General features: G+C 31.4%; 2 protein-coding genes across 3 annotated transcripts in view; one reads left to right on the top strand and one right to left on the bottom strand.

Annotated features, from left to right (window-relative positions):
- LOC115885459 (phosphofurin acidic cluster sorting protein 1) overlaps window positions 1-21,977 on the top strand; it is a 42,955-nt gene that overhangs the window by 20,940 nt on the left and 38 nt on the right. Inside the window, exons 4-15 of one of the 2 annotated variants that reach the window (XR_004050736.1) lie at window positions 3,814-3,965; window positions 4,488-4,693; window positions 5,679-5,810; window positions 5,872-6,006; window positions 7,954-8,168; window positions 8,286-8,540; window positions 9,209-9,323; window positions 10,682-10,876; window positions 11,117-11,252; window positions 11,312-11,431; window positions 12,088-12,257; window positions 18,044-18,103. Coding sequence is in view for 1 of the 2 variants with exons in the window: in XM_030904376.1 (XP_030760236.1) it covers window positions 3,814-3,965; window positions 4,488-4,693; window positions 5,679-5,810; window positions 5,872-6,006; window positions 7,954-8,168; window positions 8,286-8,540; window positions 9,209-9,323; window positions 10,682-10,876; window positions 11,117-11,252; window positions 11,312-11,431; window positions 12,088-12,215 (1,789 nt within the window). In the remaining variant the exon portion in view is untranslated. Of the gene's footprint in view, window positions 1-3,813; window positions 3,966-4,487; window positions 4,694-5,678; window positions 5,811-5,871; window positions 6,007-7,953; window positions 8,169-8,285; window positions 8,541-9,208; window positions 9,324-10,681; window positions 10,877-11,116; window positions 11,253-11,311; window positions 11,432-12,087; window positions 12,795-18,043; window positions 18,104-21,977 lie in introns of those variants that run through there. The other variant, XM_030904376.1, reaches the window with a different exon arrangement.
- On the bottom strand, window positions 20,275-21,935 carry LOC115885460 (dnaJ homolog subfamily C member 1). The gene is made up of 5 exons (XM_030904377.1): window positions 21,712-21,935; window positions 21,331-21,651; window positions 21,118-21,274; window positions 20,482-21,041; window positions 20,275-20,429 (listed from the first exon to the last, which is right to left on the bottom strand). The coding sequence occupies exons 1-5, from the start codon at window positions 21,844-21,846 to the stop codon at window positions 20,316-20,318; spliced, it is 1,287 nt and encodes a 428-aa protein (XP_030760237.1). The 5' UTR covers window positions 21,847-21,935; the 3' UTR covers window positions 20,275-20,315.

Genomic DNA, 21,977 nt, shown 5'->3' with positions numbered 1-21,977 from the left:
TAGTACTTTTATATGACAAAACTTTAGTTTTTGATAGGTTGAGGCATTGGAGATTAGAATCGCACCAAGACTTAATGGTGCGTAAGTTACTGGATATAGTATCATATATTGCTGTGAACATCTCGGCCGCTCCAAGTGAAACTAGTATCGTCCGCAAAGAGGCAGATTTTACCGCTAATGTCTAGATTTGCAATGCCGTTGATAAACACCAGAAACAAAATAGGGCCAAGTACTGAACCCTGAGGGACACCACATTCTAAAGGCTTACAAGAAGACATAGACGTATTAATCCTCACAAGCTGCCTTCTGTTGCCAAGATACGACTTAAGCCATTCGAGCGGCACTCCCCTGAAACCATAGTATTGCAATTTGTTAATTAAGATATTATGATTTACACAATCGGAAGCCTTAGAGAAATCACTGAAAATTGTAGCTGTAGAGTAATGGTTATTAACGAAAAACACGACCGTCTCGCTAGACTGCCAAACCAATTCTTGTTCATTATTAGTTTGAAATAACTATGACAGTTTCTTCCAATGAAAATGCGAGTTGCGTAACTCTAATAATTCTAATTCTGAGCTAGAGGCTTTACCTAGACCGTTATTCAGAACCTATCGATGAAAATATCCATGAAAATTTACTTCCTAGCACATAACTAGAGGATATTGGTACACAGATACAGTATTAAGTTTATTAAAGTGATTTTCTTAGTCGCGTATGGTACAGATCGTTTTACAAAGGGGTTGAACTACCCCGAACGGGTTAGCTGTGGCAACACCGCCGTTACCACTTTTCCTGACGCTAGTTCGTTGTGTTGTGCGCTAGCTTAGACAAGGAAAGAGAGGGGACAGATAACACGGCAGCTGAAAGTGAGGCAAGTTGTCACCACTCAAAATTCTCCAATGGCGTAGCATCAGAAATTAGCTTGTACCTAGACGGTACAAAATATTTATTAAAACGTAAACTAATATATCGTTCATTTTTGAGTAATGCATATACAATTTTGTATTTTATAGTCTCACCTTTATAATATTAGAATATCTAAGTCGATAATGCAAAATTTACCTATAAACAGTCACAGTGGACTGATTATCAAGACAATTATTTATTTATTAACGTGTGTATAATGTATAATTAAAAAAAAAATAGGGTAATAAGATATGTTTTAAACGTGTATCGAATGACGTGTGAAATCGAAAAAAACGGCGTCTTGTTTGTTTGGAAATGACAATTTCACAAATGAATATTAAAAATTACATTATTCATTGAATCCGTAAGCAAGTGTGAAGGGAATTGGCTAGATTCATTATTATACCGTATAATCGAAAAAAAAACGACGTCCACTTGGCTTGTAAATCACGATCGATGACATTCCTCATATAATTCTACATATAAAATGACAAAAACTATGTATATGTAAAATATATAAAAAATGTTTATTGCAGAAATTAACTGCAAAAAAAAATAAAAATAAATTTACAGGTAAAATATATAAAAAAAATGTTTATTGCAGAAATTGTATTTCTCTGATTATAATTCCCTACGCCACTGGCGAAATCCAGGCTGAGTAGCATTATTTATAGTTTCAAACATTAATTATTATACAGGATATCGAAAATACTACTTGGAATTATTAAAAATAGTTTGGTTTAGATGTGGTACAAGACGTATTAAAAGTATTTGACATATTTTTACTGCTATAATGAAAAAATGTACATTTTATGACCACATAACAAAAGTTGTGTATCGATTTTTACCTGTGAAATGTAATTCCAGCCACTTTTTTCTCGCTTCGGCCTTTGCAGCCATACGCTGAACATTTCACCATACTAAACAACACAGTTTATAAATTTAAAACAAAACAGTTGTCACAAAAAACATAAAAATTCGCTCGGTGTCACCTCGAAATCTTGTCACCAAAGTATGGCCGCCGATCGAATTTTGGTCTCACAAACCGATCACGGGAGAATATGCGTGTTACCCGTCCCCTCTCTTTCCTTGTCTAATAGTTTCACTTCAAAAATAAACACATATGATCTGCTGTACGCTACTGTACAAAATACTGACTTGTAAAAGGTGATCTTTTTATTTTTGTTGTAAATTTCACACATCATGCACTTTATAAGTTTCATCACACAGAATTTTAACCTTACTCTATGAAAAACATAGTCTAACAACGTCCAAGTAAGATTTTTCACAAAGAAACACGTAAAATAAAAAGTAACGATTGTATCTTAGGACTTCTCTAGGTTTACTTATTTCTATGAACTGCCAAATATTTATAAGTTTCATCACACAGAATTTTTACCTTATTCTATGAAAAACATTCTAACAACGTCCATAAAATAAAAAGTAACGATTGTATCGATAAGTATTTTAGGACTTCTCTAGGATTACTTATTTCTATGAACTGCCAAATAGTTTCGAATTTTTTTCAGGTTAAAGTTAATCCTCGTTGATCTATGGTTTTTTGTTGGTGTTTGACACTAGCATATTTCAATAGATTTTAGGAGAAAACAAACATATTTATGTTATTTTTAAATTAAAGCAAACCTATATTATTTGATTCATAGCAAACATTTTTATTATTGATACTTTTTAATCAACCTTTACGTTAACCAATCTCTTCTAAAAATATTTTTTTGGTTTCTCATTGGCTAGTAAACAAAAGGACTAATTTATTATTATTTCCTTGGTATTTTGAAGATCTTCAACTCTTAGTCCATTAAGAGTCCATTTCGGCATTTATCGTTTTACGTAAAACTGGCTAGGTATTTTTACACAAATGAAGAAGGAAATTAAAGATAAAGGATTATACTATATCCGTATTGTAGCACATTTTTAAACAACTTTTTTATTTTTAAGATTTTAATGGTTTCAAACATCAACAAAATATTCCTTATGTTTGGACTAAATTTTCTCGAAAATAAAGACATAATTTAAAATTCCGTTACAATACGGAAATAAATTGAAGTTTTGTGATTACAGTGATATATAATTTATATGGTTTTGTAACAAATTGCTCGCTATTCTATGGCAAATGCTGAAACTCTGGAAGCCTTAATCAAAGCACGTGTGTTTGGAATTTTGGCATTAGGGTACTTTATAGTCAATTTTTTTATAAGCGATTGGGTTTTGAACTTGGAATAATAATTATTATCGATTTTTTGATCAAAAAATATATTTTTTTATTTTTTTTTAAATTGTAAATTAAACAAAAAATGATAATATTCTCTTTATGCCTATAGGATTTAATCAATTAAAATATATCAAAATTGTAGTGAAAGAGCGAGTTACGCCTACATTAAGGAATAATTAATACTGGTAATTATGCTGTTGTGTAATTGAGTAATGAATGATGAATTTTGTTGATCACGAAATTGTTTCTCTCCTGGAATTGACGATTCACGGGAAAATGGAGAAATTAAAAATAAAAATAGGTCAAATATAATGAACCTTTTTTACATCCGACGAAAAAAAGTTATATAGTTATTTATTTATATGTAGTTACTTAAAAATTGAAACAGGTACACTCTGTTTTGTATTGTATACTTCCATTTATACAGGGTATTACAAAATCTAGTATATTATTATTAGCATAATTTTATATCTTGAAAAGAAGTCTCGGTATTTTTGCTACTGGAAGAAAATTTACAAAATAAAAGTTATTTTTTGTAAACACCAAAACTACTGATAATTGACAGCTGCCTTGACCTATTTGAAGTCCCTGTTAAGCGTTAGAACTGAAATATTAAGATTGTAAATTTTTTCAAAAAAAAAACAGCGAACAGTATATTTTTCTTCGTTTTTCAGTGATGATGATGACGAAATATCTTCTGGCGAAGAGGAAGCAGGCGACCTGTCTGACAGCGAACCAATCAGAACGAAGCATCCACATACCAGGCACAACCTGAAGCAACGTTTCGTCTCTTTGCTGAAACGCTTCAGGGTTCCAGATTCAGAAGGTAATCATTTTTAATTTTCTTTCATTCAATATTTCTATTTATTCATTGAATATAATTTTATTATTATTGATTCTTATCTGTCCATTGAATTTAAAACAAAAATTTTTGTATTTCATAATATAATGTAATTTCAAGTAAGCAAGATTAAAAAAGGCATAAAAGTAGGTGTTCCTAAATTTGTAATATTATTTATTACCTATATTATTTGTACAGTTCTTAATTTTATTATGCAATCATTCAACTTACACAAGTATGCAATAAAAAATTAGTGAATAAATTTTATGTTATGTGTGTTATCAGGTTCCTGTTGCTATAACTTTGTTTTAACTAACTTAAAATAAATTAAAGAATTCTAGTTTGCTTTGAATATAAAGATTATTATTTAAGGCAGTATAGGCCATGTATTCATGTATAATCAACGGAAAGAGGACTCTAGGGTTTGGTTGGACCTCATGATTGCATGGTCATGATGTATTGAAATATGGCCTTTTCAATACTCAGACTCTTATTTTAATCATCTAGGAGGCCGGGGTGCTGACTTGGACAACCCTAGCGATATCCAGGCTCTGTTCCACGAGCTAGGATCGCTGAGCTGCGAGGAGGATTCGGGAAACGAACAGGACACCATGTCGATATCCAGCACTCCCAAGCCTAGTCTACGCCCTTTTTTCAGCAGCAGCAAGAGTCTGTTGGATTCGAATAATCTACCGTATATCGAAGCTGACAGGGTACGTTTTTTTTATTTGTTCAGTATAGGTACTTGTCATTTTTCAAGAAGGAACAACGTGGAGTATGTATTTTCTTGAGCATATTTCATTAATTTTTTAAGAACAAAAATTTAAAAAGGTTTAATATATTTATACAGGGTGTCTGCCAAAAAAGTGCAAGTATGTAACTGATGGTAGTATATTTTGATCCCGGAAGTACACCTATTAAATTTTTTGCAAAAAAATCTACTTTCTGATTGTTCTGTTGAAAACTTATTCATCAGTTTTTGTGAAATTCTGTTCATAGTCAGTTAAACTGAATATTATACAGAGTGTCTCAGATTTTAATCGGGAAAATTTAATAGACGATAGAACTTGCAAAAATAAAACAAAAAGTTCATATCAACTTGTAAGATTTAAAGCTTCCTTTTCGAGATACAGGGTGTTAAAGTTACTTAAAAAAAGAAAAAAAAATTAAGATATTTGAAAAACTATTTAATCGAATTTGATATAACTTGACCCGTTTATAATACTAACTGTGGGACTTAATTTGATGTAATTAGATTTAGGTTTAATGGCCAGGGGCGGTGGTGGGGCATCACTGTTAAATTATTTTAAAGGAAAAAATAGGCACGCCACTGCTTTTTTAAAAGTTTAATATTATTTTTGGATCTAGTAATTAAAAATATTATTTTTTTGTCTCCTGACTTTTTTGTCTATCTTGTTTACTTCTTGCAAAAAAAAATCTAATTGGTAATTAATATTATAATTAGTATTCTAATGGTACTCTGTATCTCGAAAAGGAAGCTTTAAATCTTACAAGTTGATATGAACTTTTTGTTTTATTTTTGCCAGTTCTATCGTCTATTAAATTTTCCCGATTAAAATCTGAGACACCCTGTATCTCCGAAACTAAGCATTTTAGGACATATATAATTATAAGAACTTTTTATAAAAATACAGTTCGGGCTACCCTGTATAATAAGATAATTCTCCCGTTTCTTAGGTGGGAGAGGAGAAAACAGCTTCAGGTAGTGACGGTAATGCAGATGTTTGTTTTACCGACCCGGAAGGGCAGAGCGACCCTCAGACAGGATCACCTCCAAGAGAACAGTCAGCTGGGTCGAGAAAACAGACTGTAAGATGGGGTTTCATCGTGTTTATTCGGTACTCATCGTTTTTCTGTGTGTTTCTAATAGGGCGAAAGTGAATTTAGCAACATTATGCAGGAAATCAGCGAGAAAAAATCGAAGTTGTTTAGGACTTCGGCGTCTTCGGCTAAAAAGAAAAACTCGCTGAGCGTCAGTTCGGATGTACCTGTTCCAGAAATCACTGTAAGTATTGTTTACGTCACTCCTAAACATATTATGGTTACTGATTGAACAGCCAATTGCTTTGAATAAAAAAAATAGGGAAGGAGTATAATGCTATTAATGGTATTCATGCACAAAATGGAATCGACATTATTTAGGGTGTATTCCGTTGCAAAATCAGGCCAACCAGACTGGTAAAGGGCGGTTCCTGAAAAACATTGGTTTGATACGGAACGGTTTGGTAAAATACTGGAAACGTCAAATGTTGACGTTTTCTAAATTTCAATACCTCTAGTATAAAATTTATCTTTTATGCATTTTTAATGTACCTATTCTCTGCTTTTACGTTTGCTTCTTCTTTTCAATGGAGTTTAATATTGAAAAGTACTTTATTAATAAACTGTTAAACTCGTTAGACAGCTCAAGTGAAGATTTGCTGGGCCAATATTAAAACAGATCAATAATAAATAAACAGATCTAATCAATATTTATATTTTTATAGCTTACAAAACACTCGCGATTACTTGTTGTCTTGTTTTTCATATTTTCTATAAATATTCCTGACTTTAAGAAACAATGACTGCATGGTAAGTTTAAATGGTCCTAAAAAGTAATTCTATTTAGTTAATGAAATTTATTTACCTTTACTGCCTACCTCCATTGCTTTTGGATGTAAATAGAAAATATTATTACAAGTTTTAGAAATTAAATGAGAATTTCATTCGAACTTCCAATATTTGCTTGATTTCTGTCACACAAATGACATTGATTGACAAACAAAACCAGAAAAACCAGCCTTCTCGCGCTGGTTAATTTGGTGACAGTTATAACCGAATTTTTCAGGAACTGTGTTCCATAATAAGAAAGCTTTCAAGAAACCGATAGAAACGGAACATAAAACCATAACCAAAGGTAAGCAACGGAATACACCCTTAATAATTCCCATTCTTGACAGTTCTGTTTGACGTTTCAATTGACACATTTGAATTTGTTTTGAAATTTTGCAGATTTTTTCTAAAAGTAAAGCTTGATTTTCATGCATCCGTTGTCCGACGATACGATGATGACGATATTAATTTTACTGGTTGAATTTAATGACTTTGATTGGTTAGAAAATTACGCAGTTTTTAAATTTATTGCATTTTCATGTTCAATACGATATACGATTTGCTTGCGATTAATATCATTTTATATTTTAATTTCCGTAACGATTTCGCTGTTTTACTTATAGTCTAAAAGCTAGCAACGTTTTCGAGAGAGAATTTTAAGAATGCTCGTTCTCTAATATATCTTTTGCTATGCTCTCCTGAACAGAGTGTGGATCGTCTGGCTGCCGGTAGACATGCGCGTTCACTACAGCGCATTATATTTGTATTCATCGTCTGTTCACTACTGCGTATCACAAATTCGTCCTGTATTTCAGGAACTAAGGAGGCTAGGACAAACCTATGTGTAGCATATTTAGTTTTATAAAAGAGTAGCAAAATAATGTGAAAATCGCATCATTATATGTCTACTTATAAACGGGAAATCCCATAAAGCACACGAACTGGGATACCCTGTACAGATGTGATGCGCATTAGTCTATCGGCAGCCAGACGTTCCGCACTTTGGTCAGGAGAGCATACCAAAAGATATGTTAAAGAACCAGCTTTCGTAAAATTCTCGTTTTCTCATCGGTAGTAGCTCTAGTATTATTATATTTTTAATAAGGTTTAGATTAAACTTGTCAAAATGTCCGTTATTGTACGATCTTTCTCTGAATGAAATTTCTCGGGATGAAAAGTGGCGCAAAAAGGCTATGACCAATCAGACGCATGAAAAACTTTCTTTCAATTATTCAATAAAAACAAAAATCGTAATATAAAAGGAATAAAAAACAAAGTAATCACCTCAATCTAAAAAAAAACAATAAAAACTATTTTAAACCAAAAAAAATCGCATGTTTTTTATTCAACCCTGCTATAGGTAAGAAAAGGTTTCATGGAACAAATATCCAGACTGCTGCCCGTCGAGGAGAACCTGCTTCCAGACTGCGTAGTATTGATATCAGGACCCGAGGCGATGGCCGCCACCATTACCAATAGGTTAAGCTCATTCCAGACGTACAAAGTGTTCCATCCAACGTCCTCTGTCGAGGTGAAAGCGGTATTAACAGCTGTGTTTTCGAAAATACAGAAATAGTAAGTTTTAAAGCAGATTAAATTTTTTTATTATTATCATTAGATCAGATTTTTGACGTGGCTATCGGTCTCTTTGTCACTACGCAATTAAAATAATATTTTTTTCTCTAATTTTAGCTGTAATAGCTGCGCGAAACCCAGCACACCCCTCAAAATCGTGCTAGTCGGTGGCGATATCCTAACCGGATGGTTCGTACGCCCCTACGTCGAGATGCTGAGCAGCAAACCATCCGATTGGCTGTCGTACACGCGGCTCTTTGTCGTTCCGCTCGGTAACAGCGGCGTGTCGCGCCATTTGGCAACGCTGGACAGCGGCTATATGACTTTGTTCCCTGCGGAGAACGATCCAAAAGGAGACGATATTGCTCAAAGGTTAGTTGAAGTACCTATGTTTAAAGATAAGGGAAATAAAGAAGTCTATCTAGGCTTTTTATACTTTTATTTGTTTATTCAAGTGTTTTTTTAGTTCTTGAAATAAAATACCTAGGTAATACACTACTATGGAATGTAGAGATGAGGAGAAATATCTCTTATGGGACTTTATTTGAAAAAGTGGTCACACAAGGTCTTCCAAGAGAAGAATAAAGGTTCACCAAATGACCACAGTGGCGCTAATGACGCATTAATCTAAAAAATGAAAAGTAACCATAGATAAGAGAATAAACGTAACATAATCCAACGTTACCCCTAAAAGCTTTGTTTTTATTTTTTTAGAATACAAAACAATTATTTTTATATATTAGAGGCCCAGTCTATTGCTTCTGAATAAAAATCGATAATTTATTTCATGTGATATGAAAATAAAATTTGTATTTTTTTGAAACCCGCGCCTTTACGTCAAATATTTAGGTCTTTTGAATCATTTTCTGTTCTAAAAATTTTCGGCGCATATTTTAAATTTTAGATTTTTGCTACAGCAGCGCCATAAGTCTTTCCTTTCTTATGACCCCATTTTTTAATGCACGAATATATTTCTCCTGACCTCTATACTCCATATACACTACATAGAATAATATACTGATCTTTATTATCTTTTTTAGATTAGTTAGGTATACTTCTGTCCCTATCACTGCTCCTCTGGCTCAACTTCCTATTGGCGAAGCTATGTTGACATGTTACGACGAAACTAGTCAGTTATTCATTCCATTTATTAACGTAAGTATTCATCTCTTTATTGTCTTTATTAAGCATGGTTGTTATGTTATAAATATTTTGCTCAAAATCAAGTGTTTTAATTGTGTTACACCATTACTTGTTTTAAAATTTGTAGCTTCTGAATAACGGTCTAGGTAAAGCATCTAGCTCATTTGCTAGCTAAGAATTAGAATTATTAGAGTTAACCAACTCGCATTTTCATTGGATGCACAAACGGTACATTGTGAAATAGGAAATTGTAGAGAGAAACAAGCCCTATAACATAAGATACAACATTTTAATGAACAGTGCTTTCCATAAAATCAATAAAATGAAAAATATACGAAATAATATAAACGTACTGATTTCTTTCGAAAATCGACAACTATGAATCTATGAATTCTTCCCGGACACAAACGGTACCTACATTGTGAAACAGGAAATTGTAGAGAGAAACAATCCCTATAACATAGGATACAACATTTTTGATGAACAGTGCTTTCCATAAAAACAGTAAAATGAAAAATATACGAAATAATATAAATGTACTGATTTCTTTCGAAAATCGACAACTATGAACTCTTCTGAAACTATGAACTCTTCCCGGACACAAACGGTACATTGTGAAACAGGAAATTTTAGAGAGAAACAAGCCCTATAACATAGGATACAACATTTTAATAAACAGTGCTTTCCATAAAATCAATAAAATGAAAAATATACGAAATAATATAAATGTACTGATTTCTTTCGAAAATCGACAACTATGAATCTATGAACTTGGAGGGCGTTGTCATATTTATTATAAACCAATAATCGACGAGAATATTTGTATAATTTAATAAAATTACTGTAAACCACTATAAATACGAATTGTTGGTTAGGTTCAAAAAATTTTCTCTTCTTAAATAAATTTAAGCGTTAACATTATTAGGCATTTTCATAAAAGTGTGTATTTTGGGTAGTATTCTACAAAATTTGCATGCTATTAACGAAACAAAAAATGTACAAATTACAAAAATAAATTGAAAATAATATTTATATGAAAATAGCATTATTTATGTTGCTTTTTCAAACATGTTCTTCAAATTCTTCAGTTTAATAGCTGTTAGTAAGAAGTTTCATTTCAAGTGCACACACTGTTTTTTTTATAATTTTTGATAAAGATAATAAGAAAAACTCTCTTGTAACTATACAATAAATAAACTCTAATACAGAAAGGAATTAAAAACAAAAACAAAGTAATTTTATGTAGCGTGTCCAACGATAAATTTCTTGATAGTGATAGATGTGTCTGTCATTTTAATGTTAAAGTAGTTTATTTTATTTTACAAAGAAATAAAAATAAAAAAAAAACCTTGTTTTTTTATCCCTGTTAGGAGGTAAGAGTTGGTCCCGCAGATCACGTTCTCTCAGTATCTGTGGATATGGACGACATCTGTTCCAGTCCCCCCGCTCCCTCACTAACCCCGCCCTCCTCCCCAAACGTTCAAGTGAGGGAATCTCCATGGGAACCGTTAGAATTACAGATCGACTATTGGCAGATGCCCAAGTTCAATGAAAACCTCATAAAGGTAAGTCCAGTATATTAAATATGGTGCGTATAATCATAGTTCAGCACCTTTTTGCGTGGTTATTTCGTATTTTCTTGCTTTAATTAATGGTTGACTTTCTGCTGTGTGTACAAATCTGGAAGAATATTGTGCCAGGACTTGTGAATTTTTGAAAGAGGCTTCCAAAACAGTTACTTTTCGAGTTAGATTTAGAACGCGGACTTAGAGGTCGCCTGAATATATTTTTCTTCTCTGTAACAGACTGACAAAGACAAAACTAAGCAGGACGGTAAGACGTCACTGAAGGGAGTTTTCAGGGGCTTGCAAGCGTCGCCGAGCAGTAACGCTGGCCTGTGCGTCAATATGCACATGGCCAGTAAAGAGAAGAAACAAAAAAGTAAGTTAATACTACTCTAGGCGGGGAATTAAATTTATTCCTGTGTATTTTGATTTTAGTTATGAGACTGGGCAAGAAGAAAGAGAAGGAAAAAGACTCTGAGCCTCGGAGTCAGAGTGTCGAGGGCGTGTCCAGGTTGATATGCTCTGCCAGGGCTTCGCATACTGTCCCTATGAGAGGTACGTCAATAAAAATCGATATTTTTTAACCCAGCCGACTATAGATCATACCGAATAAACTTTTAGTCACGTGATTAAGCTTGACCGGCACAGCGTTGCCGACTTTTACATATTTTCTTTTAATCTAAATATTTTAAGAAACAAAAATGAATTATTTATTAATATACAGGGTGTCCCAGAAATAAGTGCAAATATTTTAACTGGTAGTATAGTTCAACCCCAGAAACACGCCTATGAGGTTTTTTTTGCGAAAAAAAAATGTTGAAAATTTAAAATTTTTCTTGACATTTTCCGGGAAATTTGAAAAAACTTTTTAGTGCCACTTGTTTATTCACCTGAGATTTCTCTACGGTGTATCTAAACCTTGCAGTGTTGCAACCTCCTATGTTATCCACATTCTCCATAGTTCTACATTTATAAATTCATAGACAAATTTAAAATTAGGAATGTTAAATTTAATCTTTTATCAGTGCTCATTATTAATAATTATTATAGAAAAAAAAACATTAAACTAAGACTATGAAAAGGTTGATAACAATTTGACGTTTATACTATTACGTCAAAAGCAAGAGTTTTTGTAATTTGAGGAACACTATACAACGATAGACTCTACTGTTTTTAGATTTTTTTTGAAGTTATGTACGTTTTCTTTACAGTTTATATCGACGGTGTGGAGTTTGCAGGCGTCAAATTCTTCCAGCTCAGCTCGACCTGGCAGACGCACGTCAAAAACTTGACAGTCTCCCTGGTGGGCGTGCCCTTGGCCAGCACCGAAATGAACTGAACCGGCGCCATCTGTCCGCGGCTGTTGCGAAGTAAACTAAACGTAGGTTTGTTCCGCGCGTTGCCATTTCGACAAACGCTTGCTTTTGCTAGCTATACAGTTTTTTCCGTGTTTGTTGATTAATACTGCGCAGTCCTCAAGTTTTTTCTATAAGCGAGAAAGGTCTAGGCGTTTTTTGTAAGAGTAGGAGCTTTAGCGGGTCTGTTTGGGCACCGTATGATTGTAAAACAAATGTAGTTAAGTGGGTTGTAATTTTTTTAAGTAAATTAAAATTATTTTTAAAGTTTTTTAGTTGTGTGGAGTTATATACTTGTCCGTTTATTAAATTCTGTCCAAAAAGTCAGGGAAGATTTGGATCTTTGAATCAAAAGATTAAGGAACTTGACAGTTCAGTGTGACGATTCATTTGACACATCTGAATTTGATTTGAAATTTTGTGAAGTTTTTACTGAGCTTATTTTATGTTATTTGTTATTTATTCTACTACTGATAGTTGTTTAAAGGTAGTAAATTTTGAAGGAACTTGTGGCATAAGAATTTAGATACGTCAATTTGACTTACGCTCTTCAGTAACGTATCGGATGTTTGTGTTAATAAATAATTATAACTTATCTATTTTTATTAGAATTATATATTTTTATAACAATTTTAATAACTACCAACATTTATTAATTAATAACTACACTACATCATATTTTTACACGTTTTGCCCATTTTAGAAGCCCGTTGCGTTGAATCTAAGATTTTTGATATACTCCTTTCTTAATCTTTTTATTCAAGGATTTTGACAGACGATATCCAAAAAATGACAGAAAATACAGTTTACCTGTGAACAAAAATGACAGACACAACTGTCATTGTCATGTGTCCTATCGTTGGGCAGACTATAACTATCACTGACGTCAGTAATAGATAACAAAGAAATCAGTGATAGTTAACAAAGAAAAGGTGTGACTTACATTTCTAAGATACTGAAGGGAAATAACAATTGTTATACCATTAAATAACTGAATAGAAAATACTAAAGGAGTTAGTTATTGTTAAATAACGTTTAAACAAAACTTAGATATACTTACTCCAATTGAAATGTAACTTCTTCTAAAAAGTTAAGAACAAGTAAAATTTTAACTTTACAGAAATTTTCACAGAGTGTCACATGAGCCCACTTAATTTTATTTGTTTACGATGTACCGTATTTTTTGAATGGAAACAGGTATTTGACTTTGTATAAGATCTTGTCTATTTATAATTATTAACTTTTTAAACAGTTATATGCAAAAATAAGGACCACAAACTTGTTTAGTTCAATTCAGGAGTGAAGAAATATTATTGTACCATAATACATAATATGTATGATGTATGCACAGACAATGCGTAAACAAAGTCTATGATACATTTTTCTTGAGGTAGACCATCCTGGACACTGTATCTACGTGGTCTGTATTTTAATGGATGCAACAGAGATGCACATATATGACCGGTTGACAGACAGAGAGACAAAATAAAAAGAGGCATACAGTGTTGCCGGTTTTTACGTGTGTAGGAAAATGTTTGTAGAAAAAAAAATATCATAAAAACTTTCATGTATACACTGAAATGAAGATAATATATCTAAGCTTAATACAATCTATTAGTACTAGAAGAAAAAATATTATAAAAACTTTCATGTATACACTGAAATGAAGATAATATATCTAAGCTTAATACAATCTATTAGTACGAGAGCTAGCAACGTCGGTAAAACAAGTATTTTAAGACGTCTGACTCTTTGATATATTTTACTATGCTCTCTAGAACAGCATGCGGCCCGTCTGGCTGCCAGTAAACGTTGCGTTCCCTACTGCGCATTGAAAGAAGATCCTATATTTTAATTACCAGTAGTATTATTTTATTATAAACTATAATAGTCCTTATGAAGTACCTCAGGATATTTTATACTGCAATAATACTACAGTTTGATTTAGTAATCTGTCAACAATTTTTATGTTCATTTAATTTTATCTACGAGTGAAAATATTTTTTTATATTTATCGATCTTTTCTTTGGTGGTAGCTTGATAATCATAGAATATAAATGAGCATCTCTTGTTAATATTCTATGATTATCAAGCTATATCCAAACAAAATACCGATAAAATAGAATAGTACAAAAAAAAGAAATTATTAAATATGATATATAAAAAAATTACGTTACTTTTTCTTCACGGCTGTTTTTTGGTTTAAACAACTTTGTGGTACCTACGCTATAATCTTTCCTACAACCATTTAACCATTGTTCAGTACTATTTATTTGCTTTGCTTCCTTATATCCATTTAAAGGAATTAGTGGTTTGTTTTTCTAGTCACTGATATTGGACGTTCTCAGTGTCCGAATGTTGACAATACGGTTCTTTAAAAAAGTTCGGAAAATGTTGAATATTGAACGTTTTAAGTGATAGACAGCACCTGTACTCTCTCCGGTTTTATTTATTTATTTTTTCTCACATGAATCTAAGTCTGGTCAGTGCGACGGCTGAATATATTAATTCTTTCCTTTTGTGTTAAATGTAAAGATTAAGAGAATTATATGGTGAAGTTAACTAAAAATGGCACCATCCTGTGATAGATAGGCCATAGAATAAAAACTAGTACAGAGGTGGCATATGCTGGGGGGTAAATAAATATTTATTTATGAATTATTTGTCTTTACTGTCTGTGGTTTTACTACAGGATGTTTTTCAAGTGGCTCACCCCTATAATTTTTTTATTTTTTTTTAGATAAAAAAGCCAGATTTGGTATCTTCGTAGTATGACATAAATCAGGGATTGATTGACGTATTCACTTAGTTTTGGTCACTTCCTGTTTCACCGGAAATTACTACAATTATTATTTTTAAATGTTATCCTCGATATACCTACTCTGCTTGATAAAAAAGTTACATTCTGAATAGAATGACATATGTCAACTTTTTTCATTTTCACTTAAAAATAGTGTTTTAATTTTCAATCTATTCTTCCATGGTTGTGTTAAAACCACTAATTTTTAATCAAGAGAGCCTTGGAAAAATAGATTTGACAGTCTCATGATTTTCGTGATGTTTTCTCTGGTTGGTTAAAACATGGCCCAACACTATTTTTAATTATAACTCAATTTTTTCAAATGGAAAGGGGGTGGCTCATTAGTATATTTGGAAAAAGCATTTTTTAACGAATAATTTAGTACCACCTACTTGGTATTCAAATAAAATTGAGGTTATGAACACAGCCATTGCACTCTAGATTGACATTTAAACATACCAAATCTCGTTTTTTTGTTTGAAAAAATCAAAAAGTTACAGAGGTGAGCCATTTTTGTCAAACATCCGGTATATCTGGACATCACCACCCTTTAAAATGTATTTCTATTTAAAAAAAAAGTGATGAATGTTTTTTCACTGTTTATATGATCTCATTTTTGAGTCACATTAAAAGTTACTCTATAACTAAAGACCATGTTTGAACTGAGATATTTTTCTTTGAAGATTTGATAAAGAAATAGTCATTCTACTTTTTTAATATCCATAGATTTTATTTATATATTTATATAGAGATTTTAGGTGCTGTCTGTATAAAAAAGGTATGATTTTTTACAGTGAAAATATAATAGTCTTACGTTAAGAATACTCTGTATATGTGATATAGTTTGTAGTAGTTGTTTGAAATTCATATCAAGAGTGCTAAGAAGAAGCTTACTACGGCGAATAAAAAAAATTGATTTGTAAATTTTTTATTTTGTTTAGGTATAAATAATAATATAATTAAAAGTGGCAGCTTGTTATTAAGATAAAATGCGAGAATTATATATATATAGGTTTTTGAATGTTTGTATTATTTTTTGTATGGATCAGAGTGGATTTTAAATTGTTTTTTGATAATATTTTTACGGTTTGTCTTCACGATTTTATTATACTGTCCCACTGGGAATGGACGGAAGTGATATACAGGGGTTTCAGACAAAAAACAATCTCCGTAATTTTTTTTTTTTGAAAATGGTAAAAATTATGAAAGTTTTAGTTACTTTTTAATTAAAGTTAATATAAGGTGAGTTAAAAATAAAAATAAGTGTCATATGGGCGTCGATATTATCGTGAAAATGAACTGTCAAAAAGGTACTTGCAGTTTAGATACATTAAAAACGTATTATGTCAAAGAGTCAGGAAAGATTTTGACAGACAACATCCAAAAACTGACAGAAAATTGAATTTGCCTGTGAATTAAAATGACAAACAACTATCAGAGCTGGGCTTGTGACAGTTCGCTGATAAAACGTTGTGAACGTGAGGTTATGCTAACGTGACCTTAAAGATACGGTAATTTTAACACATAAGGATAAAAGAGGAAAGCAATTTTAGGAAAAACGATTTACCAATGTTCTTAAAAATAAACAAAATATATTATTATTATTTTTTGATTTATGAATTTGACTGCGAGTACCTCAAAATCCGTAAATTAAAATATTTTTTAAAGACTGCTTTTTGTTAGGATGTATATAATTTCTTTTCGGAAACATTGTTCGGACGTACTAAGTATATTGAGAGTCGTTTTTTGTGATATTTTTTGCTTCTGCGAACTTTAAACGACAAAGTTAGCAAAAATAAAAACAAACAATTTGTATATTTTGGAGAGTTGATTTTAGTAAGATAATAAGCGCTTTCGAGATATTAATACTGTTAAATTTAGAAAAATCGGTTGAAAAACGTGTACATATATAACAAAAGTTTGATGGTGATATCATTCGTTTGTTCATAGATTATTTTTGTTTCTTTTATTTCTGGAGTTTAATAGATAAAATAATTAATAGATTCATATTAATGACAGATATGACACCTGTCTAAAAATGTCAAACTGAAACTATATATTCTAAAGTCCCTAATTATTATTCTGTGATTATCAAAAGTTTCTGAAAATATCTTACTATCGAGGGATAGAAAAAATGATTATAGAATCATTGACACATGTCATTATATGACAGCTCTTATGGCGGCAATTTAAAAAACGTCCTTGAAACAGGTAAAATCTGTTATTTAGAGACAAAATATCACTTGTAACCCCATTTTGGAAAGTAAACAATGGATTTTAAATAGATATTTTGCCTGAAATAGGTAATAAATAAAATAAAGTCAACAAAATGTTGAGTTTTAAGACAGTTTTAGAAATATTTTGATTTGAATGTTTTGATTACTGAAAAATATATTGACCAAGTCATTTTATTTATTTATTTTATGAACAGAATCAAAGTAATAATTTATTTTTATTGTTATTAAATTTTATTTTATTGAATAAAAAAAGCGTCAAATAGATGATATCATCATTTAAGAAATACATTAATTTGAAATGAGGAATATTCCATTAGAATTTAACTGTGTGTAAAATAATATGCTATGGTGCAATGCCTCAACTATGAAGTACCATTACTGATATTAACTAAATATAATAAAATTTTAAGAACTAACTTTTTCTTATATTTAGTTAAAATCATCAGTAGGTAGGTACTTTGTTTTTATTAGTGTTTATTATTTGGCCTCTGCCTGTATAAGGTGGGGATTGTTAACTCTTAGATAGTTGTGCTGGATAAGTACAATGCAAGAATTATGTACTGAACGTGTAACCACATTACTTGTATTATATTTATTTTTGTGATATTATTAAAAGAAGAAGAGTTGTCTGACGAGACACAGTTCCAAGAAGCGTCAGTAGTTTGTCAATAAATTTGAATTTTGTAATAAATTTTTGCAATAGTGTCCAAAATACAGTTGTTTCATTTAAGTACCTACAGTTTGTATTAAAAGAAAATCTTCAATTTTTTTTCAGTTGGGAAGAGTTGTTATTTGTCATATTGAAGAAGATTACGTGAGAAGAACTATAGTATAGGTAAGGTTACATGTTTTTTTCTCGATTTTTACATTCTGGCGGGAAATACACTATACGTTAAAGTGAATATATACAGGATGTCCGGAAATTAGTGCAACAAAATTTGGTCATAGATTCTTAAAAAAAAAAATAGGTGACTCGTATTTTTGATTTTTGACGAGTGGCCTCCCTTTTCGGATTTACAGCCCCCTGAATTTCGCCCCTAAAAAGAGTTTTTTTTAATATCTCAGGGCCCTGTTGGACGAAAATCACTAAATTTGGTATAAAATAACATTTTTTGATGCTATTAACTTTTTTTTTACTTTCATCAGTGGCCTCCCTACGGTATTTAAACTAAATATTGAAGAAAAAAATGGTACGCCACTGTTTTTTTTTAAATAAAAATTATTTTTAAAATCTACATTAAATTCGAAACAAATTTGATCTCTTAACTTTTTTTTGATACGACGTACCGTTTTCGTAAAAAAAAATAAAAATCATTTTCATACATGACTAATTTAATACATGACGCTAAAATTTTACAGTAAATTTCAATGGCAAATTTTTTTAAACGGCAAACTTAAGTTTAAAATAATTTTTTATTTTCCAAAATCTTGTTTTTATTACCTAAGTGCGAACCAAAATGTTGCTATGAAAATTTACATTAAAATTTTAGGGATTTGATCATGTATGAAAATGGTTTTTATTTGTTTTCGTCTACCAAAAAAAGTCAAGAGATCAAATTTGTTCCAAATTTAATGTAGATTTTAAAAATAAATTTTATTTAAAAAAAAACAGTGGCGTACCATTTTTTTCTTCAATAATATTTAGTTTAAATACCGTAGGGACGCCACTGATGAAAATAAAAAAAGGTAATAGCATGAAAAAGGTTATTTTATCAAATTTAGTTATTTTCGTCCAACAGGACCCTGAGATATTAAAAAAAACTCTCTTTAGGGGCAAAATTCAGGGGGCTGTAGATCCGAAAAGGGGGGCACTTGCCAAAAATAAAAATACGGGTCACCTATTGTCTTTTCAAGAATCTATGACCAAATTTTGTTGCATTAATTCCCGGACACCCTGTATAGTGGAACATCAATAATATCTTTACGGGGCTTCGCTAATCACCGATCTCGTAAATAACTAGTTTTTTACAGGTAAAAATAGTTTTTTACACGTAAAGAATTTTTTTCACTTAAAAAATTGTTTTTGTTTATCTTGCCTTCAGAGAATATACAGGGTGGGTCTTAAATAAGTACAAATATTTTCCGGTTTGGTTTGATCTTGATAAAAGAAACATATCTTCTCTTTGTCGTTTTTCAAATAAGTTTAAAATAACCGAGTAATTTTTCTTTGAAGATTTCCAAAAAAATTGTTTTTTTGCTTAAATTTTGAGAACCACTATCTTTTCTGGGTTTTCTTTCCTGTAAATTTAATCTAATCACAACCTATGTTGCCATATTATCAAGAAATTATGTTTTTAACTAAAATCTAAAAAAAAATTAAAAAATTTCAAATTTTCAATTTTTTTTCGCGAAAAAACCTCAATAATCGTGTTTCTTCGGTCGAAATATATGGCCCCTGAAAATATTTGCACTTATTTAAGACTTCCCCTGTATATATTTTACCTTTAAAAGTGTTAAGTGCTTTTAAGTTCTTAAGCAGGATATTTAAAAACATAAAAACTATTTTTACGTGTAATAAATATTTTCTTTGTGTAATATCAAATTTTTTACTAAAAGCTTTTGTCTAAAAACAAGTTCTTTATAGGTCTGTTCCCAGAAGAATCCCCGACTAGTCAGCGCGTTTCTTATTGGTTGAAATGCGTAGAAACCTGACTAACAATCAGGTTTCTACTCATGTTAACCAATGAGAAACGTGCTGACTAGTCAGAGATTCTTCTGGGAATAGACCTTATGTATATTAAAAACTATTTTTTACCTGTAAAAAAATCGTTTAAGTTTTGTATTTACCCAACCCTGGTACATATTAACTATTTTTTGATATTAACACGACCTTCAATTTACAATCAATAAAATTATTTAAAAATGCCTTCACCATTTTGTCAAGAACATACATTATAGACTATTTTATCAAAATTTTAAATAAAATATCTTTTTTCATATTTAAAACAAAACAAAAATATTTCCCACTAACACACACTTATAAAAAAATACGAATTTCATTATTAATACTTTTATTTATAAAACAAAAATCGGTTTGCCTACAATAATTATGATTCTGCATTTTCCGAAACTTCATTCCCATCTAAAACAGCATTACTCACTGATTCTTTCTGCTTTTTTAACGCTTCTGCCAAATATTTAAACCGCATCATACATTCTTCCTATAAAATAATACAAGATTATTAAAAAAAATCACATATTTTCTCAAAAAACCTTTGTTTTATCTGGAACATTATCAGCTATCCTATCCCATCTATCCGTACAGCCTTTAGGATACTTTGCCAGCGCATCCTCCAAAGATTTTTGCTGTACCTGACTCCATTTCGTAATATTATCACTTGTATCCACATCTTTTTTCGTTTTCTGTTTGGTTTTTATTTGTGGTAACTCCTCCTCCCTTTCTGAAGGCAGTCTATATCCATTCTCCTTCATTTTGCTTGCCATGTATGTCACTTCTGGCACAGATCGGTTTAGTGCATCCGCAATGCTTTCCCACCTTCCAGGGGACCCTTGTGGATACTTTTTTACTAGACGAATCAATTCATCTAAGTCATCATCAGTCCACAGACCCCCAGATACTGGAGGAGGAGGAGATGAGACAGAACCGTCACTAAAAGTACCACCTGTTGGGGTTGTTTCAAAATTGGGACCCTCTGGAACAACAAACTTATTTCGTTTCCTCACGGTTTTGATTTTCACAGGCACCGGTTCTGGTTCAGGTGGAGGCTTTTTAGATTCTTCTATCTGTTGTGTTACTGCAGTCTTTATGAATCCTTAAAAAGTACTTAATTTTAACTTTAGTTAGAGCCGGATTGAGTTTTTATGAAAATAAATAGAATTCTTATCTACCTAGAGCGGAAGGAATGGAAATGATAGAAAACCACACTAATTTAGGAATCTGAAATGGTAAAGTATCGAATACTGATGGTTTTGGGATGATAATGTCTAAATCTTCTTCAAGCATTCTTCCTTTTTTTGGTGGTTTCTTTTTCTTGAGATTCTCTTCCTAAAATTATCAACTTCGCATACTGTAATACAATAAAAATATTCTATATATCTTACAATTGTAAATTTCTTTTCCAAATACGCCGCCCAGTATACTAAATATTGTCCAATTGTTAAAATTACAAATAATATCAGGCATACTTCAATCAAGCCCATTTTTCTAACATATCTGTAATAATATACAGCAGATCTCCAATTGGGTAAACCGTTGACTAAAACCTCATCGTAATACTTCCTTTTTGATGGAGTTTTAAGGATTTCATACACAGAAACTAAGTTACGAAACTGTTCATTTGTGTCCACATCTGGGTTCTTATCGGGATGTAACTTGAGCGATAATAATCGAAAAGCTGATCTAATTTCTGCACTTGAGGCATCCTGTAACCAATATACAATCAGTTTGGATCGTAGTTTTTAAAATAAACGTAAATTCATTACTTGAGAGACATTTAAAAGTTCATAGAAATTCTGTTTCACTTCATCCACAACGTCAAACACTTCAAGTTGCTCCGAGTCCCAAGCTAAACTAGAACTAGTAAAAATAAGAACTAGGACTATGTGAAAGAAGCCCATTATTGCTAAAATTTTAGAGTTTTGCTTGAAAATTTGTTATTTTTTTCTGGGACCACGTCAAACTTGGGTTATGTTTATTTTTTTTTGTTGTCTTTTTCTTACAGTTACCATAGATTTTAATTTGATCTCTC

Source organism: Sitophilus oryzae, unplaced genomic scaffold (genome assembly GCF_002938485.1).
Source record: "Sitophilus oryzae breed Bouriz unplaced genomic scaffold, Soryzae_2.0 scaffold_381_pilon_pilon, whole genome shotgun sequence".
Classification (NCBI taxonomy): domain Eukaryota; kingdom Metazoa; phylum Arthropoda; class Insecta; order Coleoptera; family Curculionidae; genus Sitophilus; species Sitophilus oryzae.
This window is presented reverse-complemented; position numbering and strand designations above follow the sequence as displayed.

Excerpts from the sequence above, each read along its gene's own strand:
- LOC115885460 (XM_030904377.1), bottom strand. The coding sequence starts at position 21,846 with ATGGGCTTCTTTCACATAGTCCTAGTTCTTATTTTTACTAGTTCTAGT. Across the intron at positions 21,652-21,711 it reads AACTTTTAAATGTCTCTCAA|GATGCCTCAAGTGCAGAAAT; the intron begins GTAATGAATTTA and ends TATTGGTTACAG. Across the intron at positions 21,275-21,330 it reads TGGAAAAGAAATTTACAATT|GAAGAGAATCTCAAGAAAAA; the intron begins GTAAGATATATA and ends TGATAATTTTAG.